The sequence below is a fragment of the Diabrotica undecimpunctata genome, chromosome 1 (assembly GCF_040954645.1).
Source record: "Diabrotica undecimpunctata isolate CICGRU chromosome 1, icDiaUnde3, whole genome shotgun sequence".
Taxonomy (NCBI): domain Eukaryota; kingdom Metazoa; phylum Arthropoda; class Insecta; order Coleoptera; family Chrysomelidae; genus Diabrotica; species Diabrotica undecimpunctata.
In genome coordinates, this window is record NC_092803.1 from 186,512,000 (window position 1) to 186,539,220 (window position 27,221).

Genomic DNA, 27,221 nt, shown 5'->3' on the forward strand with positions numbered 1-27,221 from the left:
CCTTTGAAATGTATATATACAGACAGATGCTGAGAATTCCATGGATACAAAAAGTTACCAATAGTGAGGTATTTCGGCATATGAATAAACAAAAAGAATTATTCAGCATAATCAAAGAGAGAAAAATATAATACTTGGGTCATGTGTCGAGAGGTGAAAGCTATGAATAACTCCAAATCATGTTGTAAGGTAAAGTGCATGGCAAAAGATCAGTTGGAAGACTCCAGAACTCGTGGATGAAAGACCTGAGGAGGTGGTTTGACCGCTCATCTACAGAAATCTTTCGTGCAGCAGTTTCCAAAGCTACCATTGCCGTTTGGATCGCCAAGCTACGAAAGGAGACGGCGCAATAAGTAGAAGAAACTTCTTGAAATATGGTTAAATGTATATTAAATATTATTCCGATTATTGTTTAAGAAAATCATTTGGAATGGATTGCAAATTATAATTTTTGTGTTTTTAATAATTTTTTGTATCTTCTGTTACTCTAAATGTAGCAATGATCCCACCTATTGGGACACGTTGATCTAATAATTAAAACAAATTGTGAAATTATTTCTTAAAGTACCAAATAAATATAACATTTTCTTTTAATAATTTATTATGAAAATCGATAAAAACGAGTATTCTTGTAAATAAATAAACCTATTCTGTTGCCCAGAGAAACTTTTACATTGTACAATAAAATGCGCACGGGCGCTACCCCAAATCCAACCAGTCCTTTTGCCATTTGTCCTTGCCGAGTCCCTGAGAGCGCTAGTGTTTGTAATATTGATCTCAATATAAAAGAATTCTACAACAGAAAGCAGTGAAATTGTTTTTCAAATATGACATCTGACGAATCTGATGTAAGTTTGATTTTTTTTAATTTTTATATATTAAATCATCAAATAAAGTCACTTAATCGTTGGGAAATCATATGAAAATTTTGAGGTTGCGAATCTGTGTGACCTACATTGCAGTATGTATAGGTTATTGCGCTAACATTGACCTATTTATATTCGATGTTTTATCAATCATTTTAATAATTTTAATTTGAATTCCAATTTCAGTATTTGGAATCATTATTACTTAACTTATTTCTGGTTTTATATGAAATTAGGATACAAAATTACTACACTATTCTCATGTAATATTTTCATTTGTAATTATTTAAGTTGCATTTATGTCCCTGTACAAATCAAAATTATCATACGTTTGTTATCATTCATTCTTTATAAGTTTTGTCAAACTTTGGAAACTATTTTTGTTGGAAATGGGCCACAATTTTAATTTAAAATTAAGTTTATTTGACGTTTCAATTTTCACTTCGGAAATCGTACCCGAAAGACAAAACGTTAATAAATTAAACAACGTTGTAAACGTCAAATCACATTTTTTCGACAAATTGAAAAAACACCTTATAATTGATTATTAAAAAAATATATATTTATGAGAGTAATAATAAGATGCATAACATTAATATCAACAAAAAGTAATCTTAGGTTATACAAAACAAGCATTTATGAACATATATACTTATAAATAAAACAACGTGTTAATCCCCGTCGGTTTAAACTTTGTTGTGGTAAAGTAATGTCGGTCAGTGGCCATAGACACGGGCTATGGACACTTAGCTAGGATTAAATGCCTTTTTAATAAGATAACACAATAAATAATATTTATTGAGATAATAATTATAGTAATTAAATCGTTAGAAAACAGATATGTTAGAACTTATGCTAAGAATCTGAAAGAAATTAATAATTATCTCCTGATCCGGGAATCGGGAAGATAATTATGTTAATTATTCTTAAGTTAAGAATCTGAATGGGAAAATATATTATTTATAATTAATAATCAAAATATAAGCAAAATACAAATTAGTAAATAGGGAAAATGTCACTTGTCAAAAATTCCTGAAGTGTGAAGGAATTGAGCTAGGGACTTGGGATAAAGATAGGGATGTTTGTTAAAGTGCCATTCGGGCGAATCAACAATAAAAAGTAACAAAAGTACACAAATAAAATATTTATAGACAAAATTCGAAATATTTTTATAGAAATTTTGCTGTCACTGAAAGTCGCTGAGACCTGTGGGAAGAATTACAAGTTAATTTATATATTGTAAATAGGCATAAATATTGCAAGTTTATTTTAATACCTGAAAATGAATAAAATGGCAAATGTCAAAGTCAAAAATAAATGTCAAGTTTTAACAGTGTACATGGAAAATAATGTAATTACCCAAAATCAAAGATGGAAATAATTTACAAGTTTTACAGTGTACCTGAAAGAGAGAGGAATAAAACACAATTTATAAGTTTTATTAAAAATGTCAAAGTTAAAGTTTGAAATATACGTTTTGACAGTGTACCTAAAAAAATAATGTAAATACCAAAAATCAAAGGTGAATCAACTTACAAGTTATTTTGCAGTGTACCTGGAAGAGAAAATAAAACGCAATATAGGAGTCTTTATTAAATCTCAATTCTTTAAGGATATAAGCACCGTCCGGTGGCTAAGTCCCGTGAAGTAGAGACTTAGCAGAATCCTGAAAGAGAAATTTCCTACACGACTTGTAAGACTACCGAGATAATCAGATTTTGGACTAAGTCCAAAAGCACAGATTAAATCGATGACACTTTGCGACGCTTCTGAGGAAAATATTAGCAAATTCGACTAATTTGAAAAGCAGAGATAAATTCCTCAAAAATGGCCGCTGTTTGGTTTGAAAACAAACCGACGTTAAAGATGAGAACGTTAGGTTCTGGGTTTAAAGGTGAAAGCTGTGGAAATAAAACAGAAGCTCTCAGAACTGAATCAATCAGAGGATCTAACTTGCCAAGAAGGCTGGACCAGCGGACATATCCTGACTCGGTCTGATGTCCTGGCCGTCGTGCACTTCTTTTATGCCAAAAACAGTAGGTCAATCTGTAACGGTCGTTTTGACCTTTTTACGATTGAACCTGCACGACGACCAATGCCCAATTTTCAGTATTATCATTGGCTGCAGCTCAGGTGCCTTTCGACCAACGATAATACAGAAAATGAGCAACAGACTCCTGAATTATGATTTACTGCAATTACTGTTGCCATTTGACCAATCACAATTCAGCAGGCTGGGCGACAGTAATGTCGTACGGCCGTAGTGTCCTCCTGGTTTTCAGGGGTTTCTGGACGATCTACGACCGCCGCTCTCGAAGAGGATCTCAAGTTTCGAGAGTCCATCTTCGTTTCGAGGAGTTAAATTGGGATTCCGGCCTCTACGTGTGAGAAGCTCCGCCGAGCCCCTGTGGTACTTGAGGGGACACCGGCAATCAGAATTCTCTAACAGTTCGAGCTTTCTTACAGACACTATTCTTACAATGACTTAATATTTGTGTTAGAATTCTGATGCTTGGTGTATATCTCAAATCTTAAACTTAAAAAAAAAATAGCAAAAATCGTTAAAAGTTTTGAAGAACCGTATCTTGTTTAAAATTAGTCCCAGAATCTTTTACTATAGACCATAATAAGGTAAATAATTTTGCTTTAAATTAAATGTTCCACTGCATATACCTATAACTGCGTAGAAAAAAAGTTATAGAATAATGTTTGCGAAAAAATAGGGAAAATGGCCAAAAAATGGTGTCAGTGGCGAACTTTGAAAGTGGTAAATCCTAAATATTTTTACCAAACGTTATTTTGAAGAAAAAAATAAGTTTTTTTCTGTAACACAATAAATACTTAAACCTTTACCCCCATGGAAAAAAGTTATAGGACAAAAAAAAAAGTACGTATCTTTCTGTTTTTTTTTTTGATATTTTAGTCAAAAAAATTATTTCTGACTTTAAAAGATGACATTTTGATGAAATTTAATTTTAAAAAACTTTTCTATAGATGTGTATGTACGAAAACTGCATAGCATTCACCCAAATGTATCCTAGGGCATAGAGACAAATTTACCTCTTTCTCTCAAATGCATCCCTTTAAATGTAAATAATGTTAAATGTTAATAATCTATTAGCATGTTATTAAATTTTACTCTTTAATTGTGACTGATTTTCAATATACAATAGTAATCATGAACACGAGCTAGATTAATGTCCGGTTTAAAATATTTGGTTATATTGGCCCGAAAAACACTGGTTATATTAAAAAAAAATTAAATTTTGCTTTTAAACATTGGCTGTTTGGAAACTACTTAAGTACTATAATAAACAGGTGGAAAATAAAAAAAAACACCTCACACGATTTTGCGTCATCAGAACACAATCCAAATAAATTAGGGGTCCATTATAGTAATAATAAAACATTTTGATAATGTTACTCCCACAAATTTGGCCCGCGGCTTCTAAATATTTTTAGATTCCATTCAAATCCGAGACTCGTGTTCGCGTTTTGATGATTTTCTTTAAATCTCACAGTGCCTATTTCAGTATTTTCTATTTTTTTATTTGTGGACTACAGCTTTTGTTTAAGGTGAGCCTTAAGTAGTTGATAATATTAGTCAGAAATATGAACAATAAATCTACTAATAATCTATAAATATATGAAACTAGTGTGGAGTATATGTTTTCTATCATAATAGTGAATAATTGTTGAAGAGTTTTTTCGTTAAGTATCCTTTTTTTATATTATATTTGCTTGTTTTATCAACTAGTCCAGTATTAGAATAAATAATATCAAATTTAATTAGTATACCAGTCTAATTCAAATTGTTATTTCAGAGCATTGTATTGTTTTTGTCTTCAGATTTATTTATTTATATCATCATCATTCTCAGCATATTCTACTGATTATGGTACAGCCTCCCATACATAGTCATTCTTCATTTCTGCCCACGATTGTCTAAAATTCGCTTTTCTGTGCCATGTTGTATGCTTGTTTCCTTATGTCATAGTCCCATCTTAAATTGGGACGTCTTCTTGGTCTCTTGACACCTCTTCGATACCACAGTGTAATTCTGGTAGACCACCTATTGTCAGTTCTTCTCGCTAAATGTCCCGCCCACTGCTATTTTAAAGATTTAATTCTATGGATTACATCAGTAACCTTCGTTTTCTGTCTGATCCATTCTATTCTTTTTCGATCTCTCGTTGTTATACCTAACATGCATCGCTCCATTGACATTTGAGTTTCGATATTATCTCTTTCTTTAGTGTCCAAGTTCGCAGCCGTATGTCATGATTAGTAGTATAGACTGATCGAATGCTTTTTTCTTCAGGTGGATTGGCATCTTCGATTTGAATATAACTGCATTTCTACCAAAAGATGCCCAAGCCAGTTTTATTCTTCTGTTGATTTCTGGAAGTAAGGAGCTAGATTTATGTATTAATTGTCCCAGGTATACATAATCGTCTACTGTCTCAAGTGCGGTGTTGTTTAATATTACATCTTGGACATCCACTAGCTCATTGTACATGGTTTGTGTTTTTGTCAAGTTCATTGTTAGGCCAACTTCATTGCTGGCTGCATTAAGTTCTTGTAGTTCTGCAGGATTATTAGCAATCAGAACGATATCGTCTGCAAATTTTAGATGGCTGAGGTATTCTCCATCAATGGATATTCCTTTATTCTGCCAGTTCATTTTGGTGAATATATTTTCTAGAGTTGCAGTGAAGAGTTTTGCTAACATTGCGTCTCCTTGTCAGACGCCCCTGGTAGTCGGAAATTCTGGAGTGTTTTATAAATTTTTACCTTAGCATTTGCTTGTCTATATATACCTGCTAAAGTTTCTATGTACGGTTTGTCAATGCCTTGGTTGGTCAAAGCTACTATTACTGCCTTGAGATATATAGAATCGAAAGCCTTCTGGAAATCTATGAAGGTTAATGCCAGCGGTATTTCTAATTTTTTAGCTTTACTCAATAGTTATCTAAGCATACGAATATGATCCAGGGTACTGAATCCACTTCTGAAGCCAGCTTGCTATCTCGGCTGTTCAGCATCTAAGGCGTTTGTTAATCTGTTGTTAATGTTTATTATATATATATATATATATATATATATATATATATATATATATATATATATATATATATATATATTACATTGTGAGTTTTTAGTGCGACATGGTCTATAATTCCATTAAAGTACAAATTTTCCAAAAAAGTTTTTTAGAAAACATTTAGGCAATGATATTCTCCAGACTCGGAAAATATTCAGAATTTTACAAGGTGATTAATACCTACTTGGTAAAGCAAAAATACTATTTTTTAAAAAGGACACCCTGTATATTTCTCATATTTACCCTGTTCTTGCAATATAGAGTTTGACACTACTATATAGGGTATTTAGAAATAAGTAAATAAGTATACATTTACATTTTTCAAAGTAAACAATATGTTTTAGTTTTCAAAATATTATTCATGATTGTTCATCTTTTTTCTATAAAGGAAGTCTGCAAGGAAATTATTTGCTCTTAACAAACTATTAGAACATTTCAGATATAAAATCGGGAAAGAAACTTGTGAAAAACGCTGTGTTTTTAATAAATAAAATATTCTTAAAAAACTTTATTCGCTCCGTCCGCAACCATGGTAGGGGTACCTTGAAACGATGCCAGCGTGCGTAGCGGCGAAAATGACAAAATCGGACCTATCTTTTTACGCATAAATTTTATCAAAAATGGGTGCAAATACATGCGTATTTAATTGTGCTAATAATGGCAAAAATAGTGAGTGTAGTTTTTATAGGTTTCCAAAGATTACATATAAATTAGAGAAAAGAAAAAAGGTTCGGGGAAAATGGATTCTTCTTCTTCTTCTTCAGCCTTAAGTAATCCAACTTTGGACATAAGTCTCCCCCAAATCAATCTAGTGTTTTCTATTTTGCGCCACTTGCTTCCAGTTGTGTCCTCCAATCTTCTTAATATCATCAGCCCATCTCATTTGTGGTCTTCCTCTGCTTCTCTTTCCTAACCATGGTCTCTATTGTTGTATTTCGTGGTTTCATCTTTTATCCTTTAGTCAGGCATTGTGTCCTGCGAAGCTCCATTTTAATTTGGCAGCATGTTTTTCTGCGTCTTTTACTTTGGTTTTGCTTTTAATCTATTTGTTTGTTTTTTTGTCTATAAGTTTTACCCCGAGCATTGATCTTTCCATCGCTCTTTGTGCTTTTACTATTTTATTTTATATCATAACTTTTACTATTATTGTTTATAATTACATGCTTTTCCACATGAAAAACTTGATTTTTCCCTTTCTTTTCTGTTTGGGATTGAAAAGATAAATTATGATGAATTTTTAGAAACCCAGTTTTTAATACTACATTTAATAGTACATAAACTGAGAAAATATAATTAAACAACTAATTTTTAATAATTGTCAATCTCGAATGTATTTAACACATGTTTAACCTCAAATTGTGAAGTCCAGAACTGTCAGATGAAGACGGTAGGTGTCGCGTCAGGCACGCACGGAGCGAATACCAACTAACCAAAAACTGATGACACCAATATGTAGGTTTTGACATATATCCCTGACTATTTTTGTACACTGACATTTCATAGCACACTACCACCTAGCATTGAAACTTCCGTATTAACGAATAAAACAATGATTGGCGCATCATCTAGGGATCGGGAGCGTAACTACATATACATGGCGGTAAATTCAAAAGTTTAGTAATATTGCCTAGGATTGTGAACTCATTTTAAAGTAAAGGAAAATCGATATAATCCTAAAATAACAAGAAAAATCGTTATCATATACGATAATAAATATTTTTCGTATACTTTTTGAGTTTTCTTGTTATGTTGAGACTATATTTATTTTCCATTGCATAAAAATGTCAAAGTGATTAAAAAAATTAAAGAATAAAATATAGAATAAAACCTTTATTTATAAAAATGTTACAAGAAATGTTATATGTGTTACAAGAAATATTAATAATACAAGCCAAGTGTAGTATAATTTAGTTTTCTTAATGTTGTGAAAATAACTGGTCAGTATTTAAATAATTGTTTTGTCATTCTTATGTCAAGGTTTATGTAAATAAAAGCTTAATTCTTTTAAGGCATTTTACTACAATTTTAGTCGCCTAAATTTACAATTTAGGGCTCTTAACAGCAATCACCCATTTATCAAACATATCCATATAATTTCGTGGATTTGGAAAACGGTAATGCTTGCTAGTAGTATCCATGCAATCTGGAACATCTTCTTCTTTGTTCATTTCATCTTTTTTCCATTGGTATTCCATATAATGTGTTCGATGTCATAATAAAAAATCGACTAAAATTGTATCTTTTCGCACTACCTATATAAAAAAATTTAAATTATAAAAAATTAAACAAATACAAATATGGCGCCGTATTTGTCTAAACTCAACTTTGAATTGACCACAGCACACTCCCTCCGCGCAGGAACGAGACTAGCAGCGCCAGCAAATAAATGGGAGCGAAATCCGAACGTGATTTGACTTTTGCTATCCCTGTTACTAATCTCGGTGTAATTTTATCTCTGGTTTTTTATTCTGTGCCCAAACACCGACGACACCAATATGGAGGTTTTGACATATGTCCCTGACTATTTTTGTACACTGACATTCCCTCTATTTATTTTATTTTCGCCTTGTTAAGAACGAGTGGCGGTGCGTAGTGAGTTGTCTACAAACTACATAAAAGCTAAAAGAAGGCAACAACTGTGTTCACATTTTCCGACATGCGTCTAATTCATTCGCTTAGTATGAGATAAGTTGATTATAAAATGAAATATAATAAAACTTTAAAAGTTGATTATAAAATTATAAAATAAAGGAAAACGATGAAATATGATGTTTGTTCTTTTTTACAGATTTTTAACTGTTGCGTTCTTTTAGTATTAATGTAGTTTGTAGACAACTCACCATGCACCGCCATTCATTCATGACAGGGCAAATGGACTGCAGGAGTAATGACGTGGTTTTATTGACATCTGTCAATTTCACTTTCCAAACAAACCTTGTTTAGTGTGGATAATTTGTATTTTTCGTTATTGTTTTATTTTTTTTACAGAATCTTCTGGCTTTTTGCAATATCTAAGTATTCTAATAGTTACTACAACAATTTTACAAGGTTATGTAAATAATAAAGCATGTTGTTTTATAAAAATAGCAATAAAATGCACCTATCAATAAAGTAAGATTAGAATTTCTTTAATTTAAACTTTTAAACTGTATTTCATAGATACAGAATACTGAATTATGATGGTATTATCTTAAAAACACTATACTTAAAAGAAAAAGCAGCAGAGGAAGCAAAATGTCAACTTTATAGAAATTAAAAACTCTTGATATTGGACATTTCAGCTTTTGTTTGGAAAGTAACAATAACAATATGACAGCCGTGACGTCACACTCCGGCTATCCATTCTCGTTAATTTTTTTTCGCTGTTGTCAGACAATTGCGTCACATCTTATTTATACTTAATAAGGCATACCCAAAAAATACTTATGTCAATGTCATTAATGCCATTCAATCTTCATAACTGTGAAAGTTGATAAGATGCCTTGCCCAAAAACTTGTAAAAAATGTTATTGTCCAAAGGAAGTGAGTAAAAATATATTTTTATATATCTTCTTTAAGTTTTATCTTTATTCGTTCCTTAAATATGGCTTTCTGTCTATTTGCTTTTTACCTTCAATAGTCTTTACTTTTTAAATATCTTTTGTGGTTTCTTTTGATATGAATCTAATATTTAGCCGCTTACTATATTGATATAAGTAATATATTTTTATAATCTGTATTTATATGATCTTGACAATTTTCCTTTAGAATAGGTACCGAAGTTATCTTCTTAGTTGATAGGATGCAAGTCATTTTGTTCACAAAATATTAAATAATATTAATAATAATGTTTGCTATGAGTATGTCCATACGTCTGAAACTGTAGAGCATAACCCAGAAACAAGACATCCGACTTCAAGCTGACTTAAGCCGGAGATAAACACAAGATAACTAGCACAATGGCATACCAGTACCTAGCAAGCACCAGCTACTGTCCCCAAACTGGCAAGTGTATACGTTAACTGGCATGCTAGTTTATGGCATGCTAGCTTATCGCAAAGAACTTGATTTTTCTTGCTAGTAGCTGGCTGAAGATGCAAGACGCATGCGTACATGGAGTGTCACTGGCATGTGTGAATGCGCGCTACCGCTACGGGCATGCCAGTAGCTAGAAGAGAATTGCCAGATTTGTTATGTTGGTGATAAAAATTAATGTTATTAATTAATTTTTAAACTTATTACTTATTATTTTAAACTTTAAATTTATTGCTATATATAGAGAATTGGAGTGTCTTTGGAATTCTAAATCCTCTCTATATAAAACTAAAATAGCCCGTGGCAATGCTTACACGCCCAAATCCCAAATTTTTCCCTTTTTTGAGTTCCGCTTTGGATTCATTATTAAATTTCTAACAATATCCGTGGTCATCAGCAATATTTGCTTGTTTAATTCATTCCGAATACCTTACTAATTACAAAACAAGTACTTATGAAAACCATTCGATTGTTTACTAGTACTGGCATGTGTAAAAATCTACTTAGCTTTTTAGCTTTGCCAGTATAGGCAAGCGAGCTATTGGCATGCAAATTACTAGCAAATGTGTCTTGCCAGTTACTGGCCTATGCCAGCAACTGGCATGCCAGCTACTTTCCCAATTTACTGCCATGTGTGTACCCGGCTTTAGTGAACAGGTTAATATACCTCTAAAATCAAATTTAAATGATTTTGTATTCCATCTATGACAGTCAATAATATATATTCCTTATGCCAAATGCACTTGGCGAATTGCTGCGAACTAAAATAATTTGTAAATGGACTACCTAAGCTCTGACGTCACAGTGGGAGGAGATTTTAAAAACCTTTCCAAACATTTCTAATTTGTGTGTATGTCTCCCATAAGAAGTTGGAAATATTGTTTTTTTTTTAGTGTTTGAATAGAGAATAAAGACTTTTGGTTATGGGCATTCATTCTGTGCGATTTTATTATTAGGAATAAGGTTATTTATTCTTTAAACAATTAAAAAAACCAATATTTCCAACTTCTTATGGGACAAATACACATAAATTAAAAATGTTTGGAAAGGATTTTAAAATACCTCTCCCATTGTGACATCAGACTTAAGTAGTCCATTCAATTTGAATTAAAAATGGCGGATGACTAATGACGACTCGTGACAACTAGCGGATAATAGTTAAACTATGATAGTCGGTAATATAGATACCTTCGACGTAATATATCACGTCAACATATTATATAGTTCTCACTCTTACACATGTAGCGAAGGTACTTTTCTCTCTAACACTTAATTTTCCTATATCAATAACAAAGAATATAGACGCATTACGCATCTATTGTAAGGCCATCATTATCACACTACTTATATTTTCTCCATGATTCATTAACATTTAATAACTTTTACAGAAATGAAAAATAAAAACAGAAAACATCGACAAAAAACAAGATTTTATTTATTTTTTCGATAATTTTGAGGTCATGTTAATATGTTATATAACAAAAGTTGTAGATTTTTATATTATCTACAGCTTTTGCGTTTAAAATTTTTTGATAGAATATCAAATTTTTGCCGGAGATTAAAAAAAATTTCACTCCTTTTAATACCCAAATCACCCCTGAAACTCTTCAGATATTTAAATAAGTTGCTTTTATTTTATATATTATACCATCAACTACCACTTTCCATCATAAATTTTTGGATAACATTGTTTTCACCTTTTATTGTCTACAAAAATAGCTTTGGTTATAATTTGCCCGGTATACAGTGTGTAAAAGCCAAATGGAATAAATTCATTATTTAGGTTACTGTACATATTTATAAAAAATTCCGAAACACGTCAAATTTAAATTATAACTTGACATTCTTTAACGTGAAAATGCAACCCCTACCTTCAACCCCCTTAGAATGACAGGTACCACCCCCAATTTTTAAAATAGGAAGTATAGGCTTGTGATATATCGTTTGAAAGGTCTTTTCATTCTCCATTCAAAAATGTTGTCGCTTTCAAGTTTATTAAGATTAATTAAGATAAAATAAATTAATGGCCATTCAATCGATCCTCGCCTCCCTATCCACCGATTGGGAAATATTGTATCGAGGTACTGCCGGACATTAAGTTGGTAATGTGGTGATACTCCATCCTGCTGAAACCATATCGTATTCGCTGGAACCTGAGGGTTTCCTGGATCAGGATATAAATTTGCCAACGTTGGAATGACATCATTTTGAAGTAGTGCCAAATAATTGTTGCAATTCAAGTTGCCCTCAATGAAAAAGGGAGCAATGATATTGTTTCCTACAATCCCTGCCCAAACATTAACCTTTTGAGGGTATTGAGTGTGTTCTTCTCTCATCCAGTGAGGATTTTCCGTGGCCCAGTAGCGGCAATTTTGCCGATTAGCATGACCGTTAAGTGAAAAAGTACACTCATCAGAAAACATAACGTCTTCTAATTGGATAATATTGTTATCAAACATTTCCATCATTTGCTCACAAAAAAATGTTCTCTTATCAAAATCGTCTTCCATGAGCTCCTGAGTAGGTATCATCTTATAGGGATGCAATTTATTTTCTTTTAATATGTTTACTATCGATGTATGGCTAGCATTGAATGAAATGGATGCCTGTCTACTCGATGTATGTGGATTTTCCTGAAACTCAAGCAACACATCTAATTTGAGTTCATCACTCAGTGCATTGGCAGCTGCTTTTTTTATCTGCCTTACATGACCAAACTTGCGAAACTTCTTCTCTATTTTACTTATTGTTCCTTGAGGTATAGGCGGTAAATTAGGAAATTTCTCATGAAATAGGCGAGTTACTTCCTGTTGTGTTCGGGTGTTATCTCCGTAACCAATCATTTGTAAAACTTTTATTTTATGCCTTTCCGTTAATCTAACCATTTTTCAGAATTGAATTAAACGAACTTTTTACTTTTACTTTTTACTTTTTTTACTTTTTACTTAAATTAAAATACTGACAACTTAAATAAAACAATTTACTAATGCGTGTTAAAATACCGTTGCCACGGAAATTCTTTAAAGTTTTTTAATGGTTACCATCTAAAAACCACATTGCTATGGTTTTTGTTCACTTTCTCATTATCAAGACCTAAACGGGAAATAAGTTTTGAGTATATTTTAGCGAATTTCGGTAACCACATGATTTTAATTTATTTTATCTTAATAATAAACTTGAAAGCGACAACATTTTTGAATGGAGAATGAAAAGACCTTTCAAACGATATATCACAAGCCTATACTTCCTATTTTAAAAATTGGGGGTTGTACCTGTCATTCTAAGGGGGTTGAAGGTAGGGGTTGCATTTTCACGTTAAAGAATGTCAAGTTATAATTTAAATTTGTCGTGTTTCGGGATTTTTTGTATGTATGTACAGTAACCTAAATAATGAATTTATTCCATTTGGCTTTTACACACTGTATAGAGTTTTCTCAGTGTAGCGATGTCAATATCAAATTTTTTTAATGACTGTAAACAATAGTTTCACTTGTTATCGGTTGAAAATACCGTGTTAATTTCTACTTAATACAATAAGCAAATTGTTTCTTTTTATTCCATTCCATATCAATGTCAAGTTCACAATTCCCTGCTTCCTCTATATAAAAATTGGCACCTGTACATCGTTGTGTTTCAATGTCACAGCTCACGAGCGGGCAGCAAAAAATGTTCGTGTTTTAGTGTGGTTTTATTCTGGGATAAAGCCCAGCGAATTAATTTGAAATAATCTTGCGTTGTACTCAGCTCGCTTCAATTAGGAGTAATTGTTTTTGTAGATTGTTGTACGTCAGTGTTTAAAATGGTAAGTTTGTTTTTCTGTAATACTTGTTTAGTAAATACAAATCTAGTGGGAAAGGTTGTTTAAAGTATGAATAAAATTAAACAAACTGGTTTAGCTATTACGTAATGTAACTTAAGTTATGTGCTTGTCTCATTGATAAGATTTCTATTATAATGTCTTTGATAAGATCTCTCAGGGGCGTTGCGTTAGAAAATAAATAAGGGGTCCAATAAAATCATATACATAATAATATACCAAAAAGTTCAAATTTATTACTAAATATAACATCTAGATTTAGTAGACCAAAAAATATTTTAAAATATTGATTTTAGTCGCGATCACAAATTTATATGTAAAAGGACGATGTATCTTCTATATCCCAATAAAGGGAGAAAAAAAATATCTTGTGCATATTCTTGAAGGTACTAAAAGATATATGAGGGGCAGCTGAGGAAAAATGCGTAAAGACGTACAGCTGATTTTGCTTTGTTTTTTTTTTAAGAATCTTTAAAAGTGATTTATTTTTTGCCTATAAAACGTTTCTTATACAGTCGAGAAAAATGCTTTAAATAAAAGTTATAGATCATAACTACTACTACTACTACTTGTCAGTTTATAACGTTCTCCGCCACTTAGACCGGTTGTTCCATAGATCTTCTTCTATGGCCTTCTCTCTCAGTTCTTTATTTATTCCTTCGCTCCAACTTTTTCTCGGTCTACCTCGTTTTCTCTTTCGTTCGTTGTTCGTCCATTCTTTGTATGTGTCCGAAGCAGATAAGTTGTTTTGTTGTTAGGTCATCTGTGATTGTTCGTTTGATTCCCATTATCTCTCTAATGCGTTCGTTGGTAATCCTTTCTCTTCTAGATCTTCCTGCGGTTCTTCTCCAAAAATCCATTTCCGTCGCTTTCAGCGTTGACAGTGTTTTTTCTTTCAGTGGCCATACCTCACAGCTGTATAAAGTGATACTTTTTACTATGGTCTCATATATCCTCTTTTTATTTTCTTTGCTGATTGATTGGTCCCATAAAATGGTGTTTAACATTGTGATGGCTTTTCTCCCTGACGTATTTCTCTCTCTTATGGCTTTGACTAATGTTCCATCTTGTGAAATAGTGATACCTAGGTATTTGTAGCCACAGCAGTGCTTTATAGTAGTCTTATCGTAGATCATAAAAAGTTCTTTAATTTTGAGAGTTTCCCCATTAAAATACATAAACAAATGACTGAGTTGATTGCAAAAAAACATTATTTTGAAATAATCTATAAATAACTTTGTTTTTTGCATAATAACATGTAATCTAGCTACTCAAAATTGTGTTGTTAATCACGTTATTAAAGTGAGATAAATTTCAAACAGATCAATCAAATAGTTTATAATATAATTAAACAGTTTTTAGTAAAAGATCCCACTGCAGGATCACTACGTTCATAACGTAGTTAATCAAACTCACACTTTTACATATTATAAAAAATTAGGAGAATGCACGTAATGGATTGCCAGTTAAAAAGTGGGCGCCAATATTTTTAATACAAATTAAGAGTAATTAATTTTTGAACAAAAATTTTATTTTCGTTTAAAAGTAAAATAAGTGATAATATGTACATTATTTTAAAGTTTGTTTAGCATAATATGGTTTACTTCAATAAGTACGGTCGCAAATAATATTAAATTGATCTGACTTAGCCCATTGTTATGACCTTGTACTTCAGGTAAATCATTGTTAACTGAAACCGGGCCTTTTATACTATTATTGGTTAACCCAAGATGTTTATAGTCGATACTAATTGAAGTTAACCATTTACTGTTAAACAAACTTTACATCTATCGATGCATGCTTTAAAAATAACTAGCACTTCAACCAGTAGCGTTGCGCGCTAGCTCTCTGTAACTTTATCTTTGTTACCTCGCGTTTTGAACAGCTGGCAACCCTTATTTGCGTTGATCTTTTCTCAGGAAACCTTATATCATCACAGTAAGAAAAAAATTAACTTTAATTTGATATAAAAAATACGCATATACGTCTTGAGCAGCGTATTTTATTTAAAAAATAAATAAATAAAAAAAAAATTTGTGTTCAAAAATTAATTACTATTAAATTAAAAATATTTGCGGCCAAGTTTAATTAACTATGTTATGAACGTAGTGATCCTGCAGTGGGATATCATAGACTATAAGTTATTTATTTGTTTATCCTGGAGAGCGACTATTTAAACATTTATACTTGCCTAAACTCTCAAACTCTCTCTCCCAAACTCTCTTGCCCCAGTCACTCTAGAGGTATTCTGTTAATCGTAATCGATTCTTTAAGGTATATGAAAAAAAGTTTCAACATTTTATTCAATTTTTTATTAAAAAAATAATTTGGAAAAATGTCTGACTGTTTACCTTATAAACATTTATAATAACTTTACATTTTTTATGCCACTCACCAAGCTGGTGAAAATAAACAAACTTTCCGAGAAACAGAAGCTTCTATGACAAATAGGAACCAAGCTAGCATTTTATTCTTAAAATCGTATTTTAATTGTTTATTAACATTAACAGCTAAAAGTTGAATAGAGCAAAAAAATGTCAATTTTAGGACCCCAAAAAGATACAAAAATGTTGACCACTCCTACCTCCCAGCTTTTTGTTCTCTCTGTGTTGGGTATTTCTGTCACGTATGTCATTATTGGTCCGATGACTGTTTTGTAAATTCTCCCTTTAATTTTTTTTTTTTATATATATATAATTTATTCTCGAAATTTCTTGTTGTTACTTCCGGTGTTGATGGTTTATTATTGTGAACTTTAACAAATAGGGAACGAAAGTAGTCTGCCCATGTTTTCTTCTAAATGTGTCTTGTTTTTATTAGTTCGTTCATCTCTGATCATTCTCCATATTTCTCTTTGCGTTACTTAGAATCAGTGTTCCATCTGTTTTAAGAAGCACTCCAAGTGTTTCCTTTTTATTTGTATGACTAGAGTATTTGTTTTATTACCCATTCATTTACAGTTTTCATAGTTTTTACTTTTTCTTTAAGCATTTTTTACTTTCAGCTCTAAAAAATAGATAAAAATAATTTTTAAAACGATTTCCGAGCTAGAAGTGAAAACGTCAAATAAAATATTTCTTAAGTATATTTTGTTTATTTCCTGAAACACCTAATAATTAAAAAGATATTCTATAATTACAGTGACGATTTTTATATTAATTTTATTTTAATATTATAGGCACCCATTCCAGCTCTTAACGTTCCAATTGTTTGGATTTTGGGTGGACCAGGTTCAGGTAAAGGCACCCAGTGTGATAAAATAGTCGAAAAATATGGATTTACTCACTTATCCAGTGGAGATCTTCTCCGAGCAGAGGTAAGTCTATATTTTCACTTATATTATTAGTTTTGTGTTTCTACTAATCTACTCAATGATAATGGTTTAGACGACTCTATTGATTTGTTGTATAAAACTATTTTTCTCATTAATTAATGTTTAATCGAAATCCATTTTTAATATTTTAAAATTTTTAAATTTTCTTTTAAGTGTTTTTCCCCTTCGGATTAATTCCTTTGTCCACTAATAAATGTGTAACGTCCACCAATCATATGAATTAACCTTTTTGCACGTATTTTAATCATATGAATTTGTCACCCCTCTGAAAAACTATACATCTCAACATTTAACATAACATCTTTGCCTAACGACAAGAAACTTCATTACTTTCATGAAATTTCAATGGGACATCTTTGGATTATCAGAGATAAAAGGGAAAGGAGAGAACTGCTTATCATTAGAATCTGGAAATATACTATATTTTAAATGAATTGAAATCAAATTGCTAAAATTATGGCAACTCATTTTCATAATAAAAGCCAAAACGACACCTACACAAATACTCTGACTTCCAATAAACATCTTCCTTCTACTACAGATCTCTCAGATGACCTTCTGGCTTTAAACGCACCTTTTACTTTACAAGAGCTTTCCTTTGCTGTATCTACCTTAAAAAATTCTGTAGCAGGAACTGACAATATACCCTTCATATTCCTCAAAAATTTAGCCATCAATGGACTCACAAAATTACTTTTATGTTTTAATCTTCTTTAGATCAACGAAAAGTTATCTGTGAAGACAATCCATCATTCTTCCAATAAAAAAACCCGACAAACCTTCAATAAAGCCATCCTCTTATAGACCGATCTCATTAACATGTTGCATGTGCAAATTAATGAAAAAACTAATCAATAATAGACTTACTGGTTTTCTGAAAAGCTTAATATAATTAGCTCCATTCAATCGGGATTCAGACCACATCAAAGCGCAATGGACAATTTAGTATTACTACAAAAGCATATAACCGAGAATTTCCAATAAGCAACATGATACAGTTGTGACAGCCTTCGATATTGAAAACGCCTTCTATACTATTCCTTCTTCTTCTTCTTCGGCTTTTCCCATTATGAGTTCGCCGTTTTAGTTCTCCACAGCACTCTATTCTCCCAGTCACCATCTCTATATATCATAGCATTTCCGACGTCTGTTTTCCATCTTGTAGCAGGTCTTCCTCTCCGTCTTCTTTCCGGCGGGTCCCAGTTTAATATTCTTTTCGGCCACCTATGCTCTGGCATTCTTTGTACATACCCGTACCACTGCAGGGCTCTGTTTTCCAACTTTTTTGTAATTGAGCATTTTACTTCCATTCTGTTCCATATTTCCTCCGTTCTTATTCTATCCGCTCTTGTGATTTGTAGACATCTTCTCATAAAGTCCAGTTCACTTGTTCTTATTTTATTTGGTATTGTTGTTGTCATTGGCCATACTTCCACTCCATATAGGGTAATATTCATCACTATTGGTTAGAGTGTTGTTCCATATCACTCCATGAAGTGCTCTTGTTACTTGTTTTCCCCGTGCTATTTTCATTTCTATATCTTTCATACAAGTACCATCTCGGCTAATCATTGACCCTAAATACTTAAAAGCCTTACAACTCTTAATAGTCTCTTCTTCTAAACTTAAGTTCAAATCTGCAACCTCGAGTCCAATACGTTAGTATTCGGTCTTGCACATTTTTATCTTAAGTCCCCAAAGTTCATATTCTTCCTTTAATTTCCTTATCATATATTCCATATCCTCCCTGTCTTGTGCAAAAATGACTTGATCATCTGCGAAAAGTAGTGAATGTAATATATTCTCTTGTTCTGGTATGCCCATTGTTCCACATTTTCTATACCATCTTTTCAAAGCCTGATCTATATATATATATATATATATATATATATATATATATATATATATATATATATATATATATATATATATATATATATGTTAAAAAGTGTAGGTGAGAGACCACATCCCTGTTTGAGGCCTTTTGTTGCGGTGATTGTTTTTGTTATTTCATTACCTAACTTTATTTGCACTTGTGTTTCTTTATACAGTCTTTGTGTTATATTCACCCATTTCTCTCTAACGCGCATTCTTCTCATTGCTTCCCATAGTTGTTTCCTGAGCACGCTATCGTATGCTTTCTCTAAGTCGATAAAGGTCATATGTGTTTCAATGTTTTTTCTTTGTTCTTTTCAATCACCTGTCTCATAATGAATATATTATCTAAACATGATCTGGCTTTTCGGAATCCGGCTTGTTCTTCGCTATAATGGTCCATGTGTTGTTCTAGTTTTTCTTTTATAACTGATGAAAAGATTCTTGCTATTGAAGGCATTACACTGTTCCCTCTGTAGTTATTTGGTGACCTTTTGTCACCTTTTTTAAAAATGGAGGACATGTATGATAAATTCAACTCATCGGGAATCTTCTCTCCTGCTTCGATTTTATTGAACAACATTCGTATAAACTATCCTTGCGCCTCCATATTTCAGCAGTTCCATTTTTATGTTCCCTGGTCCTGGTGCTTTATTGTTTTTGAATTTATTTAGTGCTTTATTTATATCTTAATCTGTGATTTTTATTTCCTCAGGTATTATTGTCACAGGGTCGTATGAGATATACTCCGGCCTATTCTCCTGCAATAATTTTGTGTAATGCTTTGTCCACTCTTTTGATTATCTGTATGGTATTTTTACTTCGTTTATTACTTCTGATGTTTTTTATTTTTTTCCATGCTTCCCTTGATCTGTTATACCCTATCGTGTTGTCTATGTCTCTGCACATTCTCTCCCAGTATTCGTTTTTCTCGAGCTTTATTCTTTGTTTAACTTGTTGTCTGAGGGTAACATATTCTCCCCGTGTTCCTGGGGTTCTGTCGTTTAGCCATTTATGAAATGCACTTTTTTTTCTTTTAATCATCTCTTCTAAGTCGTCGCTGTATTTCTCGAAATATGCATTCTTATGTTGTTCAATACCCAGCACTTCGTTTGCCGCTTTGTTTATTTTTTCCTTTAGGTGTTGATACATTTCTCTTGGGGTCCATTCTTCGTTCATCTGTAGCATATTCTGTAGCCTATTCTGATATAGTGTTCGAGTACTAAATTGTTGTAGAAGTTCTACTTTATACCTCGTATTTGCGATTTTTTGCATCTCCTCATCTTTCTGGATATTGTCTTTTTGTCGTCTTCCCGTGTATATGAATTTTCCTAGCACTAATCGGTGAATTTCAAAGAATCTAATATTACAGAAACTTATCGATAATAATATTACAGGTAATATTTACACGTTCATAGATAATTTTTTAAATCACCGTAAATTTAAAGTTGCAATAAACGATAAAAGTAAGGCTCCTACGATGTTATATCTTCTCAATATTGTATTACGGAGTTGAATCCTGGACACTAACTGAAGCAATGGAGAAAAAACTTGAAGCCTTCGAGATGTGGCTATACAGGCGAATTCTAAGGATATCATGGACAGACAAGATAACCAACGAGACCGTATTACGAAGAGTGGGCAAAGAAAGAGAGGTGATGTATACCATTAAAAGGAGAAAGTTGGAATATCTCGGACATATAATGAGAAACAGCACTAAATACAGATTACTGAAGGTAATCCTACAGGGTAAAGTATTCAGAAAGCGAGGAATTGGGAGAAGGAGAATATCATGGTTGAAGAACCTGAGGAAATGTTTCTCCACAACAACAACCAATCTATTTAAAGCATCAGTCAATAAAATAATTATAGCCAGAATGATTGCCAATATTCGGAACGAATAGGCACTGAAAGAAGAAGAAGAATAAACGGTAATTAGTCAAATGTTCTCGAACAACTCAATAGTCTACCTCAAGGCTCTGTTTTAAGTCCAACTCTGTTTAACTTAGCAATTAATGACATCTCAAAAGAAGTTCGTCTACCGGTAAAAGCTCTACTGTACGCTGATGGTCTACTTATTTACTGTAGTGGAACCAGCATATATAGTACATCAAATATTATTCAAAATACTGTAAACAACGTATATTCTTGGTCCCTGCTATTTTCTCTTGCATAATATTTTCTAACAACCTATTTTTGAGACCCCCCATTTCAAGCCCAAAGTACTCCAGATTGCTCTTCTTAATGCTTTTTATATTCTCAGTAATCTTGCTGAGACGTTCTAATATTGTGGAGTTTCAAATCTTCTCCACCCAAGAAACTTTTAAAATTCTTCTATAGCACCGATTTTTTTACTTGTAAATCTACAATTTAGTTAATAAATTTGTATACTAGCGAGTGCTCGTGAACAGTGAAAGTAACACTACCGCAGAGATAAACAGCAGAATTTGCACGGCCAACAGGTGCTATTTTTTGCCCAATCTCCTTCTTAAATCCTCAATTATATCGAGAAATACAAGGGTAAAACTCTACAAAACAATAATCCTCCCAGTCTCAACATATGGTTCAAAAACCTGAACTCTAACCAAAAATTAATGAAAACATGTTAGGATGGTTCGAAAGAAAAGTACTAAGGCGATTCTATGAAGCGGTTAATGACAGTGGAGTGTGGAAAAAATGATACAAGTTCGAACTTTATAGAACATACCAGGAACCACGTATTGTAAAATACATTAAGATAGGACATCTGAGGTGGTTAGGGCATGTAATGCAGATGGAACAAAATAATCCAGCTAGAAAAATGCTCCTTGATAGACCCATTAGTCAGAAAAGAAAGATCCCGAACAACGTTCCGGCGTAATAACATCAATGAAGACATGAGAAATATGACGTGCTTAGCGGTCATATTTCTGATATGTACTGATTATCTGTATCTCATATATACTGATTGTTTAGTAAGTTTAATCTGTCTTTACATTCCCATTAATTTCATTTTTTTTTTAGGTTGAAAGTGGAAGCGAACGGGGAAAAGAACTTACCGCGATAATGGAACGCGGTGAACTAGTTCCCATGCAGATAGTACTAGAGCTCATTAGAAACGCTATCGTTAAAGCCCTGCCAACATCGAAGGGATTCCTCATTGACGGATATCCCAGAGAAAGGGACCAAGGAGTTTTGTTCGAGGAAAACGTAGCACCCGTTAACATGATTATATTTTTCGAAGCATCAGAACAAACTCTGATCGATAGATTGTTGGGCAGGGCGAAAACTTCAGGAAGAGTCGACGACAACCTTGAAACGATTAAGAAGAGGTTGAAGACCTTCAATACCTATACCAATGCGATTTTGGAACACTACGATAGCAAGTTGGTCAAGGTGAGAAATATTAATGATTACGTTAATTTCTTTTAACTGTTCTTCTTTTTTTTTTGTTTATTAGATTTGTTATACGTTCTTTTTTTCGAACTTTCTTCTTCTTTTCTTAGGATCTTTTCTCTTTAACTTTATGTTTAATATGCCTTCGGTTTATTTAGGAACAATAAATGGAGTTTTTAGATCTGGTATGTCACCGTTTGTATGTATTATTATAGTTACAGTTTTTATTCATGTTGTTTATGAGTATAAAGGCTACAAATGACTATCTACTTCAGTCTTTAGCATTACAAAATGTAAATATATTCAAAAATATCTACAACACAACGTTTTTCCTTGCTAAGACAGACGTCAGTTTTAATTGGAATTTAAAAACCATATGGCATACCAGTATATACCTGATTAATCAACAATTAATCATCATTATGATTAATCAGCCCTGATTTGTCCATTGTTGAACATAATCCTTCTTTAGATATTTCCATCTATTTTTGTTCTCTGCCTCTGCTATCCAACTAGTCACATTCTTTTGAAGTCGTCAGTTCATCAACTTCGCTGGTCTGACCGTGGTCTACACTCGAGGAAGTTTTTTGTCCGCATCTTTTTCATTCTTGCAACATGTCCCGCTCATCTCCATTTTTGCCTTGTAATAGGTTCGATAATGTCTTCCACTCCGGTTCGTACGAACTTTCTCATTTCTTAGTTTAATTCTCAAGCTTATTGTAAGCTCTGATATTTCCATTTTACGTTGTGTCCTTAATTTTTTGCTGATATTTTTGTGTAGACCGTATGTGACGGCTGGTAGAACGCACTGAATGAAAGCTTTCCTTTTAAAATCGATAGGGTAGCCCAACCTAAACTTACTCTTCTGAGTGGCTCGCTTGTTTGGCTGTCTTGGGTTAATCTTATTTCGGGGCGTAAGTACACATATCTTTCAACAACGAAGATAGTTTGTTTCTTTACATCGATGTAAATACCCTCTGAATTCCACTCTAATCGTTTAAATACTTTACTTCACAGTCATTCCATGACTGTTACTAATAGTTTTGGCGACAAAGTGTCTTCCTGTCGCACCACTCTGCCAATTTTGTATCTGCCAATGTACCTACTTGGAGAGGTATTTTAGGCCATATCTGGCTATCTATGTCCTAAGATAAGTAGTATCTGGGTGCTCCTCTGATTACTACTAGGGATAAACTTTTTTCCTTTAGAGTTTTGTGTGCCTGGGCTAACTGTCATTGAAGACTATAGAGCTTGGTCTACAATTCTGTTTTTAAGTCTGATTCTTAGGTCTTGCAACCATAGGAATATAACAATTTACCTCGGCTTCTTTTTGGACCTCTAAACACTCAGTATGATTATTATAAAAATGACTAGATATTGGTTTCTGGAGTAGACCAAAATATACTCGATGAAATTATGCTCTGAAGGTTGTGCTAGCCATAGCAGAAGAATAGTAGATTAATTATTTAATATTGTTGTAAGACACACCGCAAAAAATGTAAATTAGTTGTAAAATACGGTCAAAATTTTACACAAAATACCACCGTATAGTCGAACACCAAGAACATATCTTAAGAACCGAGTCCTATCCGGACTTTAGTTCTTCTTGTTAATGGGTAGAGACAAAACTTTACCTCTAAATTTTTTTTCTTGTGCCTTTGATCCTTAAATATGCTTCTTGTTTTCTTGACTATTTTTTTCCCTTCTTGCCGTAGCCATGGATTTTATTTGGTTTGTCTTGCTTTTCCACTGATCGTTTCCTAGTGCTTTCAGCTGTAATATCAATATCGTTTTTTAAATTGGCTTGAAGTCTCCATACGTATACACTTATACACTTAGAGATCTCCTGTAGACAACGAAGGCCGCATAGTCAGAAATCAAATTGACCATATATTAGTCAAAAATAGATACAAAACTCAATTAAAGCAGTAAAAGCATACCCCGGAGCAGATGTCAACTCAGACCATAACCCGCTGATAGCTAGAATGCACGTGAAACTCAAAAAGATTGTATTACCTAAAAACCAACCAACGTTTGATTATACAAAATTAAGGAAAAGAGAAATACATCAAAAAGTGATCCAACACGACAACTCAAATCTATCAGAAGTAGGAGAAGAAATCTTAACATTAGAAGATGTCAATGAAAAGTGGAGCAATATTCAGAAGACATTACTAAAGGCTGCAGAAGAAAATTTAAAGCCTGAAGAGACAAATAAAAAACAGAAGTGGATGACTTCAGAAATTCTAGCATTAATGGAAGAGAAGAGAAAAGCCAAAGGGGAAAATGAGCCCAAATATCAAGAACTACAAAGTAGAACTAAAGTAGAGATAAAAAAGGTCAAGGAAAAATGGTTAACAGATCAATGCATAGAAATAGTATGACAGAAAATACGACAGCTTTAATATGCATAAAAAAATAAAATAACTAACAAATACCAAAAAGCGAGCATGGAATACTCAAAGATGATATTACCATTATCATTGCTCATTGCAGACATCAAAGATAAATTAAGATTTTGGCAAGAATACATAATGAAACTATTCGACGATGATAGAATGATACAAGAAGAATCACAGGAACAAACAGGACAGGAAATAATAATGTGCAAATTAGAACAGGCAATTAGAAATGCAAAGACCGCAAAATCAGTAGGCCCAGATCAGATACCCACTGAGCTAATTAAATGCATTGACGAAGAAACACTGCATATACTTTTAGATCTGTTCAACAAATTGTATACAATGGGAGTAATACCCGAAGATTGATTGCTGTCCACGTTTGTAACATTACCAAGGTCAATCCATGCCACAGAATGCTCCTAGTACAGAACAATTTCCTTAATAAGCCAGACACTTAAGATATTTCTCAAAATAATACATGGAAGACTATACAAAAAAATAGAAGAAGATATAGTACAGCGAAGCTATTTTTAGGGAAGCAATAACAGAGGAACAGATTACATCAAGTCAGTATAAATATGGACTACAAATGAACGTTAAGAAAACCAAGTGCATGATTATTTCTCAGCAACATACAGTAGGAAGGCTAGATATCTAGGGAAAACAGGTAGAAAGAGTGAATAACTACAAATATCTAGGAACCTGGGTAAATGAAAACTTTATAAAAATGAAAACAATGTTTGTTAATCGAGACCTTTCTCTGTAGCTGAGGATAAGAGGATAAGTTGGAATCATTTATGATGTGGTGCTATAGAAGGATATTGAAAATACCGTGGACCCAACGAGTTACAAATGCAGAAGTGTTAAGAAGGCTACAGAAGGATTGCGAACTCATAAAGCACATCAAAACAAGAAAGCTGGAATGTTTAGGCCATCTAACTATCTATACAGCCCTTTCTGTCCAATTTTGGACATAGGCCTCCACTTCCTTCTTCCACGTCTCTCTATTGTAGGCAGTTTGTATCCACTTCGGGCCTGCGTGTTTCTTCAAGTCATCTGACCATCTCATTTGTGGCCTTCCTCTTTTTCGTTTGTATTTAGGCCATATTGCAAGGTAAAATTAGGGGTAAAAGATCCTTTAGAAGACGAAGAATTTCCTGGCTAAGAAACCTAAGAGAGTGGTATAGTTGCAGCTCAGTAGATCTTTTTAGAGCAGCCGCCAATAAGGTACGGATAGCTGTGATGATAGCCAACCTCCGATAGGAGAAGGAACTACAAGAAGAAGTCGATACTTGACGTTGCCAAGTATTTGTTTTAATCTTTGGGTCTGTTATTTTTTATTCTCTACTATTCGACTTATCTTTATTGAAGTTTTGTTCGCTCAGTGAAATAATATGCTGTTCAATTCAGGTAGTAAAATCTCCTCACATTATTATTTGATATCATCATTCTGGCTTTACAACCATGTGTGGGTCCTAGCTACCTCAAGAATTTCTCTTCAGTTGTCCTTATCCATTGCCTTCCTCAGCCAAGCACGTATTCCCATATTTCATCGATGTTATCATGTTTTGGGTCTTTCTCTTCTTTTCTAATCAATGGGTTTATCAAGGATCGTTTTTCTATATTGTCATTTTGTTCTATCCGCATTATATGCTCTACACATCTCAGACGTAATATCTTAATATGTTGTACGATATCTGGTTCCTGGTATATTCTATAAAGTTCGAAGTTGTATCATTTTCTCCACACTCTATTGTCATTCACCGTTCCGTAGATTTGCCTTAGTACTTTTCTTTCAAAACATCCTAACATGTTTTAGTTACTTTTAGTTAGAGTCCAGGTATCTGAACCATATGTTAGGATTGGTCGTATTACTGTTTTGAAGAGTACTACTTTTGTATTTCTCGATAAAGATAATTGATTATTAAATTTCTATTCTGGAAAAAAAATGTTTTAAAAATTACTCTGCGGAACTAGGTATTTTCAATAACTTACCTACTAATTTCTTTGTTCATTATTTTCCTTAAGTTAGTATCAATAATTAATAGAACAAAAAATATTTCGTTAATTTTTTATTTCTTTTTTAAAATTTTGGTTTTTTTCTTGTAGATCAATGCAGAACGAACAACAGATGAAATTTTTGCCGAAGTGACATCAGTTCTGGACACTCTGATGGCTTAATTTGTTAGGTCGTTAAGGTATAAGTACAATTAGGAAAATTCAACACCAAATGTTATTTTAGGCCAAAAATGAAATGTTTATTTTTAAATTAAGACTTTATTTATTGCAAATATATTTTTATTCTTAATGATGGCATTTTATATTTTCTGTTGGCGTATGCAAGGGTTGTACGATAATTATGTGGTCTAACGCAGATATGAAAAATGGGTCATCTATAACTAGGTTAAATATAAAACACTACTAAAAACAATTT

General features: G+C 32.7%; 1 protein-coding gene across 3 annotated transcripts; it reads left to right on the forward strand.

Moving 5' to 3' along the window:
• The first annotated feature begins 735 nt into the window (after positions 1 to 735).
• On the forward strand, positions 736 to 27,095 carry Ak1 (Adenylate kinase 1). 3 transcript variants are annotated; one of them, XM_072520783.1, is made up of 4 exons: positions 736 to 848; positions 16,980 to 17,117; positions 22,014 to 22,385; positions 26,897 to 27,095. In XM_072520783.1, exons 1-4 carry the CDS (start codon positions 828 to 830, stop codon positions 26,966 to 26,968), a joined length of 603 nt encoding a protein of 200 aa, XP_072376884.1. In that variant the 5' UTR covers positions 736 to 827; the 3' UTR covers positions 26,969 to 27,095. The 3 variants fall into 3 exon arrangements, with proteins under 3 accessions (XP_072376884.1, XP_072376883.1, XP_072376885.1); XM_072520782.1 differs by lacking the exon at positions 736 to 848 and adding an exon at positions 4,308 to 4,442; XM_072520784.1 differs by lacking the exon at positions 736 to 848 and adding an exon at positions 13,531 to 13,786.
• The last annotated feature ends 126 nt before the right edge of the window (positions 27,096 to 27,221 follow it).